Source organism: Gambusia affinis, linkage group LG01 (assembly GCF_019740435.1).
Source record: "Gambusia affinis linkage group LG01, SWU_Gaff_1.0, whole genome shotgun sequence".
In the NCBI taxonomy this organism is placed as follows: domain Eukaryota; kingdom Metazoa; phylum Chordata; class Actinopteri; order Cyprinodontiformes; family Poeciliidae; genus Gambusia; species Gambusia affinis.
The window spans coordinates 32,973,368-32,989,499 of record NC_057868.1 but is presented as its reverse complement, the minus strand read 5'-3'; the positions used below and the strand labels follow the sequence as shown (position 1 = coordinate 32,989,499).

The 16,132-nt window shown below is 35.9% G+C and overlaps 1 protein-coding gene across 13 annotated transcripts in view; it reads right to left on the bottom strand.

Annotated features, from left to right (window-relative positions):
- The window catches only part of LOC122839367 (rap1 GTPase-activating protein 1-like), a 59,333-nt gene extending 44,942 nt beyond the window's left edge, over nt 1-14,391 (bottom strand). For 6 of the 13 annotated variants that reach the window (XM_044130883.1, XM_044130873.1, XM_044131000.1 and 3 more), the window contains exon 1: nt 14,210-14,389. In XM_044130883.1, the coding sequence (XP_043986818.1) occupies nt 14,210-14,253 (44 nt within the window). In that variant the 5' untranslated portion in view covers nt 14,254-14,389. Of the gene's footprint in view, nt 1-14,209 lie in introns of all 13 variants that reach the window. The other 7 variants (XM_044130900.1, XM_044130983.1, XM_044131010.1 and 4 more) reach the window with 3 other exon arrangements.
- Between the last annotated feature and the right edge of the window lie 1,741 nt (nt 14,392-16,132).

Sequence of the window (16,132 nt, the reverse complement as noted above, 5' to 3'; positions counted from 1 at the left end):
TAATCTTCTGTTAGAGATTAAGGGCTTACAGAAGCCCCTAAAGAGATTCATGATAGATTCTCAGTTGGATTTTGATCTGAACTTTGACTAGGCCATCCAAACATCCGAATGTGACTTGATCTAAGCCCTCCCACTGTAGATCTGGCTATAGTTTCATTGTCAGTTATCCTCCATGTTTTTATGTAAGGGAAAAAGTTCGATCTAATTTGATTTTATATGTTCGCTTTCTGCTCTGCCATTCTTTTTATAGTAATTAGTTGCACTAAAAACACTTTCACGTTTGAAAAAAAAACATTAAAAATTAAGAACCATATTTATTTTTCCAGTAAACGTGCATAATTTATTTTGTGGTTGTAATGTGAAAAGATGTGAAAAAGTGCAAGTTATGTGAATACTTCTGTAACAAAGTGGAATTTATGCCATATTATATGGAAATTCAAATGGGTTTGTATAATCTGCGTTTTGAGTGAAGTTTTTACACCTAATCCCATTGGGAGATGTAAGAATAGTCCACATAAATGACAACATTTTAAAAGCTTAGCAATACATGCAAATGTTACACCAAAAATTATTGTTCCTCCTTGCTCTTAGAAAGGTATCAGCCTACCAAGTGGTAGTCATGGAAACAAACATCCAGGAGGGATGAGAAAGACCCACCAGTGCCAACAGCTGTGGCACTTTACAAGAAAGTAGGTCCACTTCATCTGCATGAGATTTCCTCCCTCTCTCTGCAAACTTTTTTAACATTTCCCTCAGCTTAAAAATTAGCTGAGGCCATTAGTGCGCATCAAATCAGCGACGTTGCTCACAGCAAGTAAATCCAGCCCGAGGAAATCCAGCTTAAAAATCACGACTCATTACTCGGACATAAATCTGGCGCTGTGGCAGGTTCCTTCAGGACTTTTCTAACCCAAAATGTAAGAAACACCGTCAACAGATCATAGCCTAACTACACTTTACCCAATCATCCTGGGACTTCGGACCTTTTCATACACCACCAGTTGCTAACTAAGGCTACGTTCACACGGCAACCTGAAGTGACCCAAACACCCTGAAAGTGTCCCGCATGCACAGTAGAGGGCACAATAACGTCACACAAAGAGATTGTGCTCAGAGTTTTTCTAACCTCGATTAAAAAAAATAAATAAATAAATAAATAAAAAAGAAGTGATCAGTGTTTGTGGAAGTAAACGTGGATGCTAACAGCTTACGATTTTGAAGTTGTTGTCCAAGCGGAGCAGCATATTAATAACTTAATCCTCATTATCGTCCGTCATGGTTGTTGTTTTTCTTCGTGTTTTCGCATATTATTACATAGAGTAGTGACGTTTGTCGAGTATCAATGACGTTCACATAGGTATCAGATATGCAAGTGGCCTGGATATCATGTCCAGGGCAGCCGTCATAAAAAGATCAGATTCACGTTGCATTAATTTAAAAAATAGAGTTGGGTTACTTCAGGCTGCGGTGTGAGCATAGCCTAAAACACTTCGGATTTTTTTTTTACTTTCAAGCAAAAGAAAATAATAAAAATCACAGAGAAAAAGGTGAAGTTCTGCTACAATGCTTTTCTAGAATGAGAGCCATTTCTGGTAACTGACACTACTAATCTCCTGGTAAAAGTAACTCCAGGGTGCATGGAAGTCACTTCCTTTTCCTATGATTTTAATTAGTCTGGTGGATTCAGGGTCAGTTCTACACCCACCTGAGAATCTCTAAAACCATCTGACAGTTTGGTAAAAAGGTCACAAATCCTACCTGGCATCAACAATTACAGCCACACTTTGAAGACAACAAAAGACAGCATTTCAGCACTAAACAGTAAAACAGAGAACATTTTTTAACACTCTTTTCCCTTTTATGTTGCTTTATTATTCTCCCACACGAATCTTAAGAGCAGCAAAATATTATTCAGTAACATTAATCAACCTGATTACCTAAATACACAGGAAATTAACTAATAACCTTAAAAAACGGTGCATTTGTTTATGTTTTTATTTCTACTTCTTGTGTTGTCACAAAACACTGAAAAACACAAAATCTTACCGAATCGTATATTGTATTTTATTTGGTGTCAAATGCAAATATCTGTATCCATTTGAAATAAGGCAAAACTAATTTACAAGTAACTTTTCAACAACATTAAGGAGCCTGTTTGAAGTCAATAATTCCTTAATACTGGAATAATGGAAAAAGTACTTTCCATTAAAACCAGACATTTTTCCCGTGCCCATGAGCAAAATAATTTTTTTCATTAATAATAAGAAATTATTCACTTAAAGCAAGCTCCTGTATAGTGTTGAAAAGTTACTTGTAAGTTATTTTTGTCTTATTTCAACTGTTCTAATATATTAGAACAGTTAAAACATTTCAGCTGCTGACACACTCATAATGATTAAATGTAAAAAATTAAATAAAATTTGCTAGTCTGTCAGATACGTCAACATTCTTCATTTTTTTCAAATTTTCAAATTTTAGATTGTAACTGTCCACAAATCAATTCATTCATCTCTGAAAATAACTGTAAGGCTTTTATACAAATAAGCACCTAATGCAAAATGGAAATATGTTTGAAGTTTTAGAAGTAGTGTTCCTACGATCTACTGCAGGGGTGTCCAAAGTGCGGCCCGGGGGCTATTTGTGGCCCTCAAACTGATTTTGTGCGGCCCCAAACTACAATTCAAAAACAGTTACAAATGGAGATTTTTCATTTGTAATCAGGGTAAAAATTGTTACCAACATAAAATGTAAAGTACAACTCAAGGTACATGTGTTTTTATAACCCAGTTTTAACTAAAGGTAAAACCAAGAGATTTTTACTGAAAATCCAACTTTGCTGCAGTTAATCAGATTTTATTCTTTCATAAACTACATAGCAGGAGTTTTAAAACAAAGTGGCCCAAAGCCTGTTCCGATTACTAAAAATACACTCATTCAATCAAGCCCAAAAGAAATTGAAAACTATCTTTCTTTTAATACAGAAAACGTGCAAATTTTGCTGCGGCGTATTAGGGCCATCGTAGAAAAAGAAAGTATTAAATTTCTCACAAAAAAAAAAAACATTTTGAGAGTAATGTCAGAAATTTTATAGAAAAAAACTTGGACAATTATGAATTTCAATTGTCAAAAAGTAATCACAAAATTTCTGAGTGTTTGGCAGAAATGTACTCCTTTTTTTCCATCTACCATTTCCCTAATACACCAAAAAATCCCTTTCACGTTTTGGCTCTACAGTAAGTATCGGGCGTCTTTATTTGCTTGATTTTAGTTGGATTTTTTGGCCCACAACAACAGTTCAGTCTACGGTTTTGTGCCACGTGACAAAACGTTTGGACACCTTTGATCTACTGTAAACTTATGAACTGTAAGGGATGGATGAATGTATCTGATTAATCTCAGTTCTATCCTAATGAAGATTCTCAGAGAGGTTTCAACTTCAGATAAGATACTGACTTGTCATAAATTCTCAACAAAAAAAATCTGACCTCCCTCTTTGAGAAAATAACCTTTTAATGAAGCTTACATCCTAATTTCAAACAGCAGAAAACATGTGAGAAAGTGTGAACATTGTTTTCAGCGCATGTTACTGAGCATGACGCCTTAGTGTTTTATTGAACGGACCAATTCAGACAGAAAGTAGGAGACAACCCAATTCTCCAGGCAACACTTCTTTCTGGTTCTGGATAAAAATATGTGTTGACAGCAAAAACACAGAAAGTGCAGCACAACAGTGGGGAAAGGAAAGTTTGACAGGAGAATAAGAGGGTGGGGATGCAAACCCTGACAGAGAAATGACCAATCATGTGATCTCGCTTCACTTCACACAAATTAAACTCCTGTGGTCACATTTATACAGACTGTATCTTTCTGTGCTGTCTATGTCAATAAAAGACATCCTGAAATATCCATCCATCCATTTTCTGAACATCCTCGCCCCTTAGTGGGTCAGGAGAGGTTCTGGTGCCTCTCCAGTTAACGTCCCGGGCGAGAGGTGGAGTACACCCTGGACAGGTCGCCAGTCTATCGCAGTGCAACACAGAGACAGGACATGTTTTTGGACTGTGGGAGGAAGCCGGAGAACCCGGAGAGAACCCACCATGAACAGGGAGAACATGCAAACTCCATGCAGAAAGACCCCGGGCCAGGAATCGAACCCAGGACCTTCTTGCTGCAAGGCAACAGCTCTACCAACTGCGCCACTGTGCAGCCCACATTATATACATTTATGTAATTCTTTAGCAGTCCATGTCAAATGTTGTGAGTTTAATTTAAATGCAGCTTAACCAGGGTTATAGTTTAGTTTTATTTTATCTTGACTTTTTTGTTTGTCAAACTCATTTTCATTTTGGGTCATATCAAAAATCTGAATACACTTAAAGGGCTGGTTGTTCCAGAATGTATTGATAAACCCCATTAAACTGTTAAAATATCAACTAATACATCTTTTTTCAGCATTCAGTAAGTGTTTCTTAATTTTAAAATTTTTTTTGTAATCAAAATCACAGATTTTGTGGTGCTAATTTAGAAACATTTGTAAGGATTTATTGCGATATTTTCACTAATGTATGATATTAAACGTGACTTTTTATTAATCGTCGTATCAGTCACGACTATAACTTGAAATCAAGTAAGGCTCAGACAGCAATCACTTAAATCCAATGTTTATGACCAATTCTGAAAAAAAATTGCAGCAAAATCAGAAAAAAAAAATTGCGGATCTGTTGATTTTATTTAAATTTTGTGGAATGGTTAAAAACTGCAGTGACTTATTGATGTAATCTGGAGTATAGAGGGCCACATAAAGAGCAGCAGGGGGCCAGATCTGGCCCTCTGGCCTTGAATTTGACACATGTGGTCTAATTCATTTAGCTTTAATTAGTCAGAATATGTTTATTAGTTTATATTAATTAAATACTAAATATTGTTTTTATTTTTTCTTCAGTTTTTCTAAGTTATTGTAATCTTTTTAGGCGCAGAATTCAAAAAGGTCAAAGTGTTGTATTGTGATTATATTTACATCGATTGGGCTCAACGGAAAATCTCATTTTCAAAAAAATATATTAAATTATTGCTGAACAACTGACTGACGGGCATTTCCTCATAACTTTTGCTGTCGCCATTTTGTGGATTAGCGCTGACAAATGACATAAACTGCTTGCGTACACACAAAAAACATCAATTTAAATTTGAAAGGCTAATAAAAAAATTAATAAACACAAAAATGAAGGATAGTATATCTCTAATTATAGCATGTTTTAGTTACTTTTATAAATACATGACATAGTTCAAGTTAGTTGTGGTTTTCTTGCCATTATTTACCATTTTATTTTTAGTAAACAAAATCCTTCAGATTTTTAGTTTTTGCTATTTTGTTAGTTTTAAACTACTATAACCTCGAATCTAACACCTTTGGATCCGTCTTACTCACATTAACATCCACATCAGACCCACATTTCACATCTTTCTAGGTAATATTAAAATAATAGATCGCACTCCAAAGGCTGGTAGCTCTGAAAAATGCTCTTTATTAATAACCAACAGAAACATTGTCAAAACAATAGTAAACGTGAGCAGATCTGGACAGCCTGTGTGGGCCGACTGAGCTGCTGTCAATGGGCTCATTCAGCCCACAGAAACAAGCACAAAGACGCTGAATGTCCTGGTTTGGCGCCGCGGTACAGTAAGAAACACCATGACAAACACACATCGGCTCCACAGAGATGTTTATGACAAGAGTCCAGCGTAAACCAGCAACGTTCGTGTGCTTGATGCATGTGTGATAATTGTTTCTTGATTCTCTGATTATATATATCAATGAATGGTTTTAATAATTAATTGTTTTGTGTCTTTTTGCGGGTCAGGATTGCTGAGGGAAGTTTTGATCTTTGATTCAGTGTTATTCATATTTTATTATTCTAAATTTGTATTGAAATATTAAACAGTATCATATATTCCCATTAAAATAATAGCACAACACTGGATGGAGAATCTCTGTGAACAATAATTTGAAGGTTCTGCCACATATTTATTGTTGAATTAAGGTTTGAACTTTGACTGGGCCACTCACACATGATTACGTTTTCATAGAAACCTTTCCATTGATATTACGGGTGGATAATTAGACTATGTAAGGTTTTCTTTTAGCTTAGCCTCGTATTTAATGACTGTTATATTCATACCCAAATGGATTTATAAGTTAGGTGTTTTTGGAAGGCAGATTTGATTTACTGTCATGATGCTTTTCAACACATGTGTCAAACTCAAGGCCCGGGGGCCAAATCTGGACATCAATAAGTTCTTCTGGTTTTTCATGGATCTGCAAAATTCACACAAAATCAACAAATCTACACATTTTTTTCAGATTTTACTGCAAATATTTCCAAAATTGGTCCAAAATATGAAACGGTGAGTAATAAAAAGTCACATTTAACGTCATATATTATCACAACAGTTTTATCTTGGCACCACAAAATCTGTCATTTTGATTCCTAAAAAGTACTAAAACAATCACAAGATCCTGGAGGAACAGCTTTTAATTGATATTTTAACCATTTAATTGGTTTCATCAATATATTCTGCTATGACCGGCCCTTTAAGAACATTTTTGATCTGTCAAAAATGTTCTTAAATGAAAATGAGTTTGACACCATATTATCGGATAGACTTGTTCATGTTTTTATTCTCACAGTTGAGAACAAATGTATTGAACTTTAGAGTTATGGTCAACAATAGACAGATGATGAAAGCTAACATGCCTCGGCTTCCTGTTTGTTTCAGATGGTTTGGGGTTGTAGATATGAATGTGAATGTGACTGTTACAGTAAACATGCAAGGTGGGCCCCCTTCAGGGCCCTTCAAGGGCCCTCTGGTTGCCCTGCAACTGCTGTTTGTTTGGCCACTGCCCTCAGAAGGGTGCTTGAACGCACTGCCTGTCCTCCAGCAGCTCTGCTTTGCTGCACAGTCAACTTTAATCATGCCAACGTTTACCTTTGTTCAAACAAAATTAGTTTGTCTGCTGTTGTCTTTTGTCTTAACGCAGAACACTGTAAAACGTTTGAGCTGCATTTAGTCGTGTCTACTCTCTTTAAGTCAAGTAAATTTAGTGAGTTTTAGATTTTGAACCAAAATGTGTGAGATAAACTTACAGTAATAATTTGTGTTAACAATTTATTAATTTTGTCAGAACTCCAAGGATAATAAACTCTTAAAAAAACTGAAAGAAGAAAAAGACAGGAGTGGGAACTATTTCCCAGAATGCTTAGCGACTTGGAAGTGCGTTATATTGATCTGACTCTTGTGTGTTATTAAAGGAAATGCTTATTTTAATGATTGATGACAATGTCCTGTTTAATAAAATTCATTATCAGATCAGAAATCTTCTTCTTGCAATTTGAAACAAGAATTTAAATTATTCTAAAGTAAAATAAGTAGATATTTTAACTTGATTATGTGAGTGAAAATAACAGCTAAATGTGGCTCTTTAACTTTGCGAGGGAGGTTTTTTACTTGCATATTGTGAAATAATTATTTGGTTTAAATCGCAGCATTACATAAAAACTCACAATTCAAGATTTATTAACTTAAAAACAATGTTTAGACAACTTGTATTTGTTGTTAAATCAACTTCATGAACTTTAATTTCTGAGTCAAAACCAAAATAATTTAATTGTTGACTTTAATTGCATTTTCAAGGCAGCAGGTGGACTTTCATTTTCAAGTTAAACCATCTTCAAATGTTTTACAGTGTAAGATGATTAAAGCTAACATGCCTCACCTTCCTGTTTGTTACAGATGGTTTGGGGTTGTAGATATGAATGTGAATGTGACTGTTACAGTAAATATGCAAGGTGGGCCCCCTTCAGGGCCCTTCAAGGGCCCTCTGGTTGCCCTGCAACTGCTGTTTGTTTGGCCACTGCCCTCAGAAGGGTGCTTGAACGCACTGCCTGTCCTCCAGCAGCTCTGCTTTGCTGCACAGTCAACTTTAATTATGCCAACGTTTACCTTTGTTCAAACAAAATTAGTTTGTCACAAATGGCTTATTTAAATACATGAATATAAAGAAACATGTTTTTTTTCATTCAGAGTAAAATGTTAAATTCCTCTCAAAATCTGCAGATTAAACCAAACTATTCTCATTTTTTTGTCGTCTTGTTTACTTGCAGGAATGGCATTTTTCAAATAATCAGATGACCTTACCAATAACAACAGAGAACATCTCAGATTTCAAAACAATGCCCATCTTTCCATTCAGCTGTTTTCTTTTTTTACAGGACTGACGAGCATTCTTCCAGCTTTTCTATGCAACATAGAGCGTCATTGTTCAGACTGTGAGGGCGCTCATTTAGCAGTTCATAGCTCCGTGTCATGATTAGGCGTTTATGAGCAGAGCCACCAGACAAAGCCACATAGCTACAGTATGCGTCATCGTATTAACAAATATGTGAGCTTCTACAAGTAATAGATAGAAAAAAATTATATTTACAACGTCATGATCTATCTGGACTGCAAACCTTTTTGTAGAAAATAGCAATTCTCAGCGAGGTCATAATCTACCTCATGCAAAACAAATATCAGCTGCATCAAAGGTTGATTGGGAGAGCGGTGTCTTGTATCTTGAGCTCCTAGGCGACTGAGTTTCTTTCATTGAGTGCCAATAAAATGAAGCAGGCAGGGTGTATTACACATCCCCCGCTGATCTATCAGGCTGACATACCAAAATGTCAAGAGTAATGCCTTTCCAGGCCACTGCCACATACAAAAAAATTACTGTTTGCTTAAAATAGAAAGCTCGTTCACTCCCCCACTGTCCTCAATCAATTGTTCCACTAGCAGCAGCAGATGAAATAAACAACAACTAATGAGACCAAATACAGCAGACCAATCTATGCATCCGTTCTTTGGGTCAGCATACACAGTCTACCCTCTTCTCCTAGTGGGAACACTTCCTAAGTGTCCCGAAAAGATGGCTGAACCGCGTAAAGCTATGCAGCTTACCTTGAGATTTTCCTGTACTTGAATAGTTATGGGATTGTTTAGTTTATTATCTAATCTTCTTTGCTATTAACAACATTGTAGAGAAAAAAAACATCCTTTGTGTTAAAGCATCTTGTATGAAGCCCACATATGTGTGAGTCTGTGGGGTGGGCACAGGTACATCAGTTTACTTTTGTTTATTTGATGGCTTGGCGCTTTTTCTGCAAGCTAAAGATGAGTGAGCAGAGTTTGATCCCTCCAGCGGTTGTTTGGATCCTGCCTGAGCTTTTTTACGTGTGACGCACGGCGGATTTCTGAATGTTGTTTGTATTTTCAGGTAAGCTGAAGTAGTGAAAAAGTTACCAACAGGCATTGTATGTTTGTAACATGAAGTGGTAAGGTGTCATTAGACAAAATGCATGTTGCTGTATTAATAAAGGAGATATGATTATCTGAGTGGAGACAGCTGAGCTAAGTTTCTGTGTTAGTCTAAATGTTTGCCCAAAGAGTAGAAATTAAGCATATATTGTTGCTTCACCTCCTGGACTTTCTTCTGGACTGAGAGTGAAATGAGTTTAGAAAGGGATCAGGCTGCCCTAAGTTAAAAACTGATCCCTTTCTAAACTCATTTCACTCTCAGCCAGAAGAGTTACCAACATATATATGAATATTCAGCTTAACATGGACAATGAAACACAGAGCCTTTTTTAATTACAAAACAAAACAAAATATTCATAGGAAAGAGAATAGAATCAAATTTTAATGGAAGGGGGGATTCATTGATCTAAAGCCCCCAGCAACTGGTTCCCCCACAGTCATCACCCCCGTAAGCTTTCAGTTTATGCTATTTCATCTTAATGACTGACAAATAAATATCACTCAAACATCAATCCACAGAGTTCAAAGTTCATTCATTCATTTATCCCTTTCGATGGGGACAGTTAAACATTTATTGAGTACTACTCTTGGAAGTGTTAGCATTTGATCAATCATGTCCTGACTCTATTTTCTGTTTCACTTTCCTTATTCTTTGAAAACACGGCCACAATCAATGGGATGAATGCTACCTTAGTCTTCAATACTGCGACGGACTGTTCAAGTAAACAGTTTGTGGAAGTATCCAGAAAGTATCCTCGTTAACTCCTTAAAGTATGAGGTTGTAACAGTTGAGCAGGTTGACTTTTCTCTTGTCCGCCCCTGGATGTAAACAAGAGCTTCGCCTTTTAATTTAGCTTTTCTTCACCAGCACAGACCGGAGTAACAACCATGCTACAATCTCATTAGACTAACATAAATTACAATAATCTAGTGCAGTTCTGCTACAATTTTAATCTGTTTTGTTGGAAACATCTGCTGTCTTTATATTAAATCTCCCGTATTAAAGGCTTGTCTTTCAAGTCTTAATAGTGCTGTTATAAAACACCTACACTATAAACACTTTCATGTGTCACCTTTACCCCTCTTCATATTATAAAGATGATGACAAGGCGCAATAAATAGTCTCACAGCTGTTCACTTCAACAGCCACAAGGGTTGTTGTCACTACCTGTTTCCCTTCAGATTTCAACACATATTAACCCTCTGGAGCAACATTTCTGAGTAAGATTACAGTTAGACTGACTCAGCACAAGTTGAAAACTGATTCCAAACAACTGAAAGTTAAAGTTTTCGAGGAACAGTCAATGTGAAACCAACAAAATAAAAAGAGTATTGAAGAGATACCAGAAGAAGTGTGTGATACAAATGCAGAAATTAGTATTTAAAATGTTTCTTGCAGCACTAAAGTTGTGACTGTTCGTCACTTCTTCTGGCCTGAAGCTTAATTTCTTAAAAGTTTCTGAAATTTTAACTACAATGGACAGAAAATATCTAGAATTATCAATTCATTCTGATAAAAAAGTGTACTTTTTGCATTACTGCCAAGAATTGTGTGAATGAAACCCAAAGAGAGAAGCAGCTGTTTATATTTTAACAGACAAAAACCTGACCTGTTCACACAGGAGATGTTTTCTTGTGTGAAAACGGCTCAAGATGAGCTGCAAGTAAAACAAATAATGTAGTGAAAATATGGATCAGCCCAAGCAGTGTTGGTTTCTGCATGAATGGACGTGAAAGAAACTGGATTATATTCTGAGTTTTAACCTTTCTGTCCTGTCTAACAAGAGCAAATGCAATAAAGTTTCTTTAAAAGCTTTGGAAAAGCCTTTTAGTTAAATACAGAACAGAAATCATGGGTTGGACACCAACTCACTAGACAGAAGTAACATAATAAGAAACAACAGAAAATTAATTCAGAGCACAAATGGCAAACTTTTTAATGTCTTGTTCAATTTTTGAAAGAGTGGCACACTGGGTGCAAATGTTTTCAAACAGAGGTTTATGACTTTTACAGGTAACTACCACAAAATAAACTATAAAAGGTTAAATAAATAGATGTACAGCTCTAAAATTAAGTGACCACAGCAAAACTTTCAGTTTCTCTGATTTTATTCTTTATAGGTATAAGTTTGAGGAAAATTAACATTGTTCTTTTATTCCATGAACTACTGACAACATGTCTCTGAAATTCCAGGCAAAAATTTTGTTTTTATTTGCAGAAAATGAGAAATGGTCAAAATAACAAAGAAGATGCAATGCTTTCAGGTCTCAAATAATGCAAAGAAAACAAGTTTATATTGATTTCGAAACAACAATACTAATGTTTTAACTCAGAAATCAATATTTGGTGGAATAACCAGGAGGTTTTCAGTCGGGTTCAGTGCAGTCGGCTCTTCAGTTTTACCAGAGCTGCATTTATATAAATGGGGCTAAAACAAACCATGCATAACAAAAAACACAGAATAAAGCTATCACAATGGATCAAATTAAGGATTTTCTAACTAAAAGAATGTCCCACTTTTTAAAAGTTTCAACAAAAATAATGAAAAAGCCCAATCCACCACCAAGATGCCATTAATTTTAAAGTTCCATCTCCTTTGGTGTTAAAACAACCTGTGATCTGATCTCAGATTACAAGATGGGATATGAAGCGCTGAGGGGTCGGAGGTGTAAGCAGAGAGATGTAGAGGTCAGGGACAATAACAAAATGTCTGAATGCAGCTGTTAGTCACGATACGAGTTAGCCATTTCATCAAACGCTCTGGTATTCAGAGAGCCAAAGCGACAGGAATCATCAGCATAAAGAGGTTAAAAAAGATCAAACTGTTTTTTTTTGTAAACCCGAGACAACATGTGTCAAACTCAAGGCCGCCGTAGCTTCTTATGTGGCCCTCTAGATTCTAGATGAAACACTAAGTGTGCTTAAATATTATGTTATCAATCAAATCAATGCAGTTTTTATCCATTTACTAACAAACTGCATCAATCAGTCCCTCCTGTTTCTTGAGAATTATCGTCAAAATTCAAGCAAAATCAACAAGTCCCTGCAGTTTTTTTGTGCTAACAATTGAGAGTTAATTGTCCAAAACTTTCTTTATAGTACTGAACAGCTGCCTCAACTTTAATTGATGTCAGATTAAATTCCACGAGCTATACAGCGAGTAATTAAAAAGTCAAATTGTCATAAATAAGTGCAAAAATCGCAAATATTTCCAAATTAGAACCACAAAAAAATCACAAGAAGAATCACAAAATTCTGAAGGAACAGAAAAAATTTTCAATAATATTACTTAATTTAAGAATTTATTGATATTTTAACAGTTTTTGAACAGGTTTTATCAATATATTCTGGCACAACCGGCCCTTTAAGAGCCTTTATGATCTTAATTTGGCCCCAACAAAGATGAGTTTGACTCTCAACAATGAATGTATCAGCAAATAGAAGGGGTTCTAAAGATAAACCCTGTGGCACCCCAAATGAAAGGGTTTAAGATTCAAACATGAATGTTGGTGTAAACAAGATATGCTCTTCCATGAAATTACTGAAAAATTAAAGCTAAGTCTGCCACGATAACAAATTTTGCTGGACGATAAATTGTCCCAGAAGTTATCACGATAAACTATAATATTGTTGTTTTGAGACCATTTTAAAGTAATAGAACTGTATAATAATGCAAGAGCCCATTCTCAAAGATCAATAAACTTTAAATACTATTAAACATTTAACACAGGAACTGGGAGATATTTTAAATATCCAAAGATAAATAAACAAAACAACAGAAACAAAAAATAAAATTAATTGTGAAGTTTTTGTAAACAAAACTGTCTTTCAAAATAAAGGCTAGTTGAGACCAAAACACCAGACTGAAGACTTTTATCCTAAAGTTTTGGAAGAAAAAGAGAAAAATGATAAATTATGCAAGCGAGCTTGTTTTAATTTCTCATGAGATTAATTGATTTATTAATTATTGTGACACGCAATTGCAGCACCAAGTTTTTCTCAGATCAAGAGCGGCAGATTAAGTACATGCATCAACGCTGCATGTACTTAAACATGTTCGCAACGTTGACAACTGGAAAACTGAATATGCTGGCAGGCGGAAAAAAAGTGCAAAGCTGCGTTAATGCTCAGCGTGCACTTTCCTCTGGAGAATTACGAGCCTTCTTCACACATGGGATCATTTTTCAGGCCAAGAGTTCGTGATCTGAACAGGTAAATTCAGAAAGTTTGTCTTGTGTGTGCCAATGCTGGTAATGCTCGGTTATTTTAACAACCTCTTAATTAACAGTATCGTATTTTTAAGACATTCTGCAGGCCATTTTCAAACACACACACGCAGTCAAACACACAATCGATCTCTTCTGCCAGGCAACAGTTGCACTGGGACACCTATTTACCTCATGCCCATCAAAAATACTTGCTGACTAACGCTTTGTGTCCTGCAAACATTCAAGTATGTCAGAGAAAATGAAGCCAACGAACCTTAAAAAAAATGCTGAATAAAAAGCAAGAATATCTAAAAAAAAACAAAAAAAAAAAACATGTATAACTGCTGTCTTTTTCTGTAGATTAATACGACTGGAATGTTTTATTTCCCCCATTTTAAGTTCATTTATTGGTCACACTGATCCCGTTCAAGTATCAAAATCTCATACTTGAACAATGTTAATAAAAGATATAAATACATCAAGAAAGACATGCAGGAGTAAGGCGATAAAAATGACATCATTCCCGTGTAGGAACGGCAAAGTAGAAAATATTCCGCAGAGTCACCGAAGCAGCAGCTAATAACAGAGACTCGGGCTCTCAGTCACACATTAAAGCCAGTCATTAGGAGTCGGTCTCATTCATTCTTACCCTCCATAGGCTCCAAAAGTGAAACTCCTCTTTCTCTGCGGCATACTGGCGAAAACAGAGCCAGTCAACTCACAGCTGAGTGGAGCCGGAGCTTGGTTCACTTGCGCTGACTGAGCGTGTTTGTGTGCGTGTCAGCGTGTGTGTTTGCATGCACTGCCTGCCGCCTGTGCTCCACTCCCCCAAAGCCTGACATGCCCTGCCTTCTCCTCCTCCTCCTCCTCTTCCTCCTCTTTCAGCCCACACGCCTCCTTCACGGACAGAGAAGAAATGGCAAGAGGACGAAGAGGACACTGAGGAGGAAGGCTGTGAGGAAGCGGGGGCTGCTGACCAGGCGAGTCTCCGGGGGGACCAGGAGACGCAGTGACAAGCTTTCCACACAAGCACGACGCGCCCTCCCTCTTGTTTATGTTATTTATTTATTTCAGATAGAAATTAAAACAAATTATCATGCCCGATCGACGCGCAACTGTACATCACTTGTTCGAAAAGGAGCAGGTATCGATACATCTTATGATTTCCTGCCCCTCTCTCATCAAATCTCCAAACACCTGAAAAACGTAAATTATTTCCACTTAAATCTCACATTCTCATCCTTAAATGTGCATTTATTTATACATTTTTAAGCATTTTTGGCCCTTTTTAAACTGTTTTTTAAGTTGGTTTGTATTTGTACTTTTTTAACTCATCATTCAATCCACACTGATAAACAAAAGCTCTTTTTGGTTGTTCTAATATATTGTTTTTTATTTAAATTTCCTTCCCCCTCTCTGCTACAAAACTTTTCTTATTTTGTGTCAAAGTTACTTTAAACATGAATCGTACAGTTTTAAATGTTACAAGAGCCCAGAATTTGATTTTAAAAATAATGGGTTTGTATGTTCCCAGTATCTCACTTTATATAGTATTCATATAGATTTTTTTTATTACGTTTTGTATTACAATGGTTGTAAATTTGCCCCAAACTCCCACACAATATGTTAAATGTGTGTATTATAGGCATACAGAGGAAACACTTTAAGTTAAATTTGTTTTATTCATTTAAATGTGTAGTGACTATTAGTCCAAAAACTCAAATTCACAAATTAAAAAACTTAAGACTTAAACGTAATCAAAACAAAAAGTGAATTCAACTCAAATAGTCACTGATGCACTGTGGATTTTGGCTTACGCAGTCCAAAGGATCAAAAAATGCAGTTTTATTTATTTCACTGTTCAGACAAAACAGGTTACAGGCTTCACAGGATTCTGCTACTTTTCCTACTCTGACTCCTGCACCTGTTCTTTTACTCATTTACTGACAACTGATGACAAACTGGCTGACTGAGACTGTGACTGGTAAAAAAAAAAAAAACATATGACCACCAATGTGCATAATGAGCCACCTAAGACCGACCTATTCATACTGTGAAACACCCACATCCCAAACGGAAATTCATTAACTGATTAAGTGAATCACTAGCCAAAAACCTATTCTAAATAACAAATTAAACAAAAAAATTCTAATTAGAAATCAGCTAGAAAATAAGCAAAAAAAATAAATAAAAATAAACTAAATAATCTAAATTCGAAGATTTAACTAAAAATGGAGAAATAGCTCCTACAAAATATACTCAAAAAACACAATGTAAATAAGATAATTCAGCGTTTTTCTTCTAAAAAGAAGCATATTAGTGAGAGTTTGACTTTCTGTAACAGTCTAGTAACACCAGTTCTTCGTCTTTTTCCACAACAGGACAGCTAATCCAACAAGTTGTAGACATCAGACGAGCATTCCTCAGAAATGTCTCAATAACAGGCATGTTCTCTGCTGTACTGTACGGCAGGTGACGACCTCTCAACGACTTTCTTATCTCTTCATCTTCTGCAAGCCTCTGGCATGCACACAAAGGGGAATGTTAACTCAGAGTTATGCCTGCAGTCCTT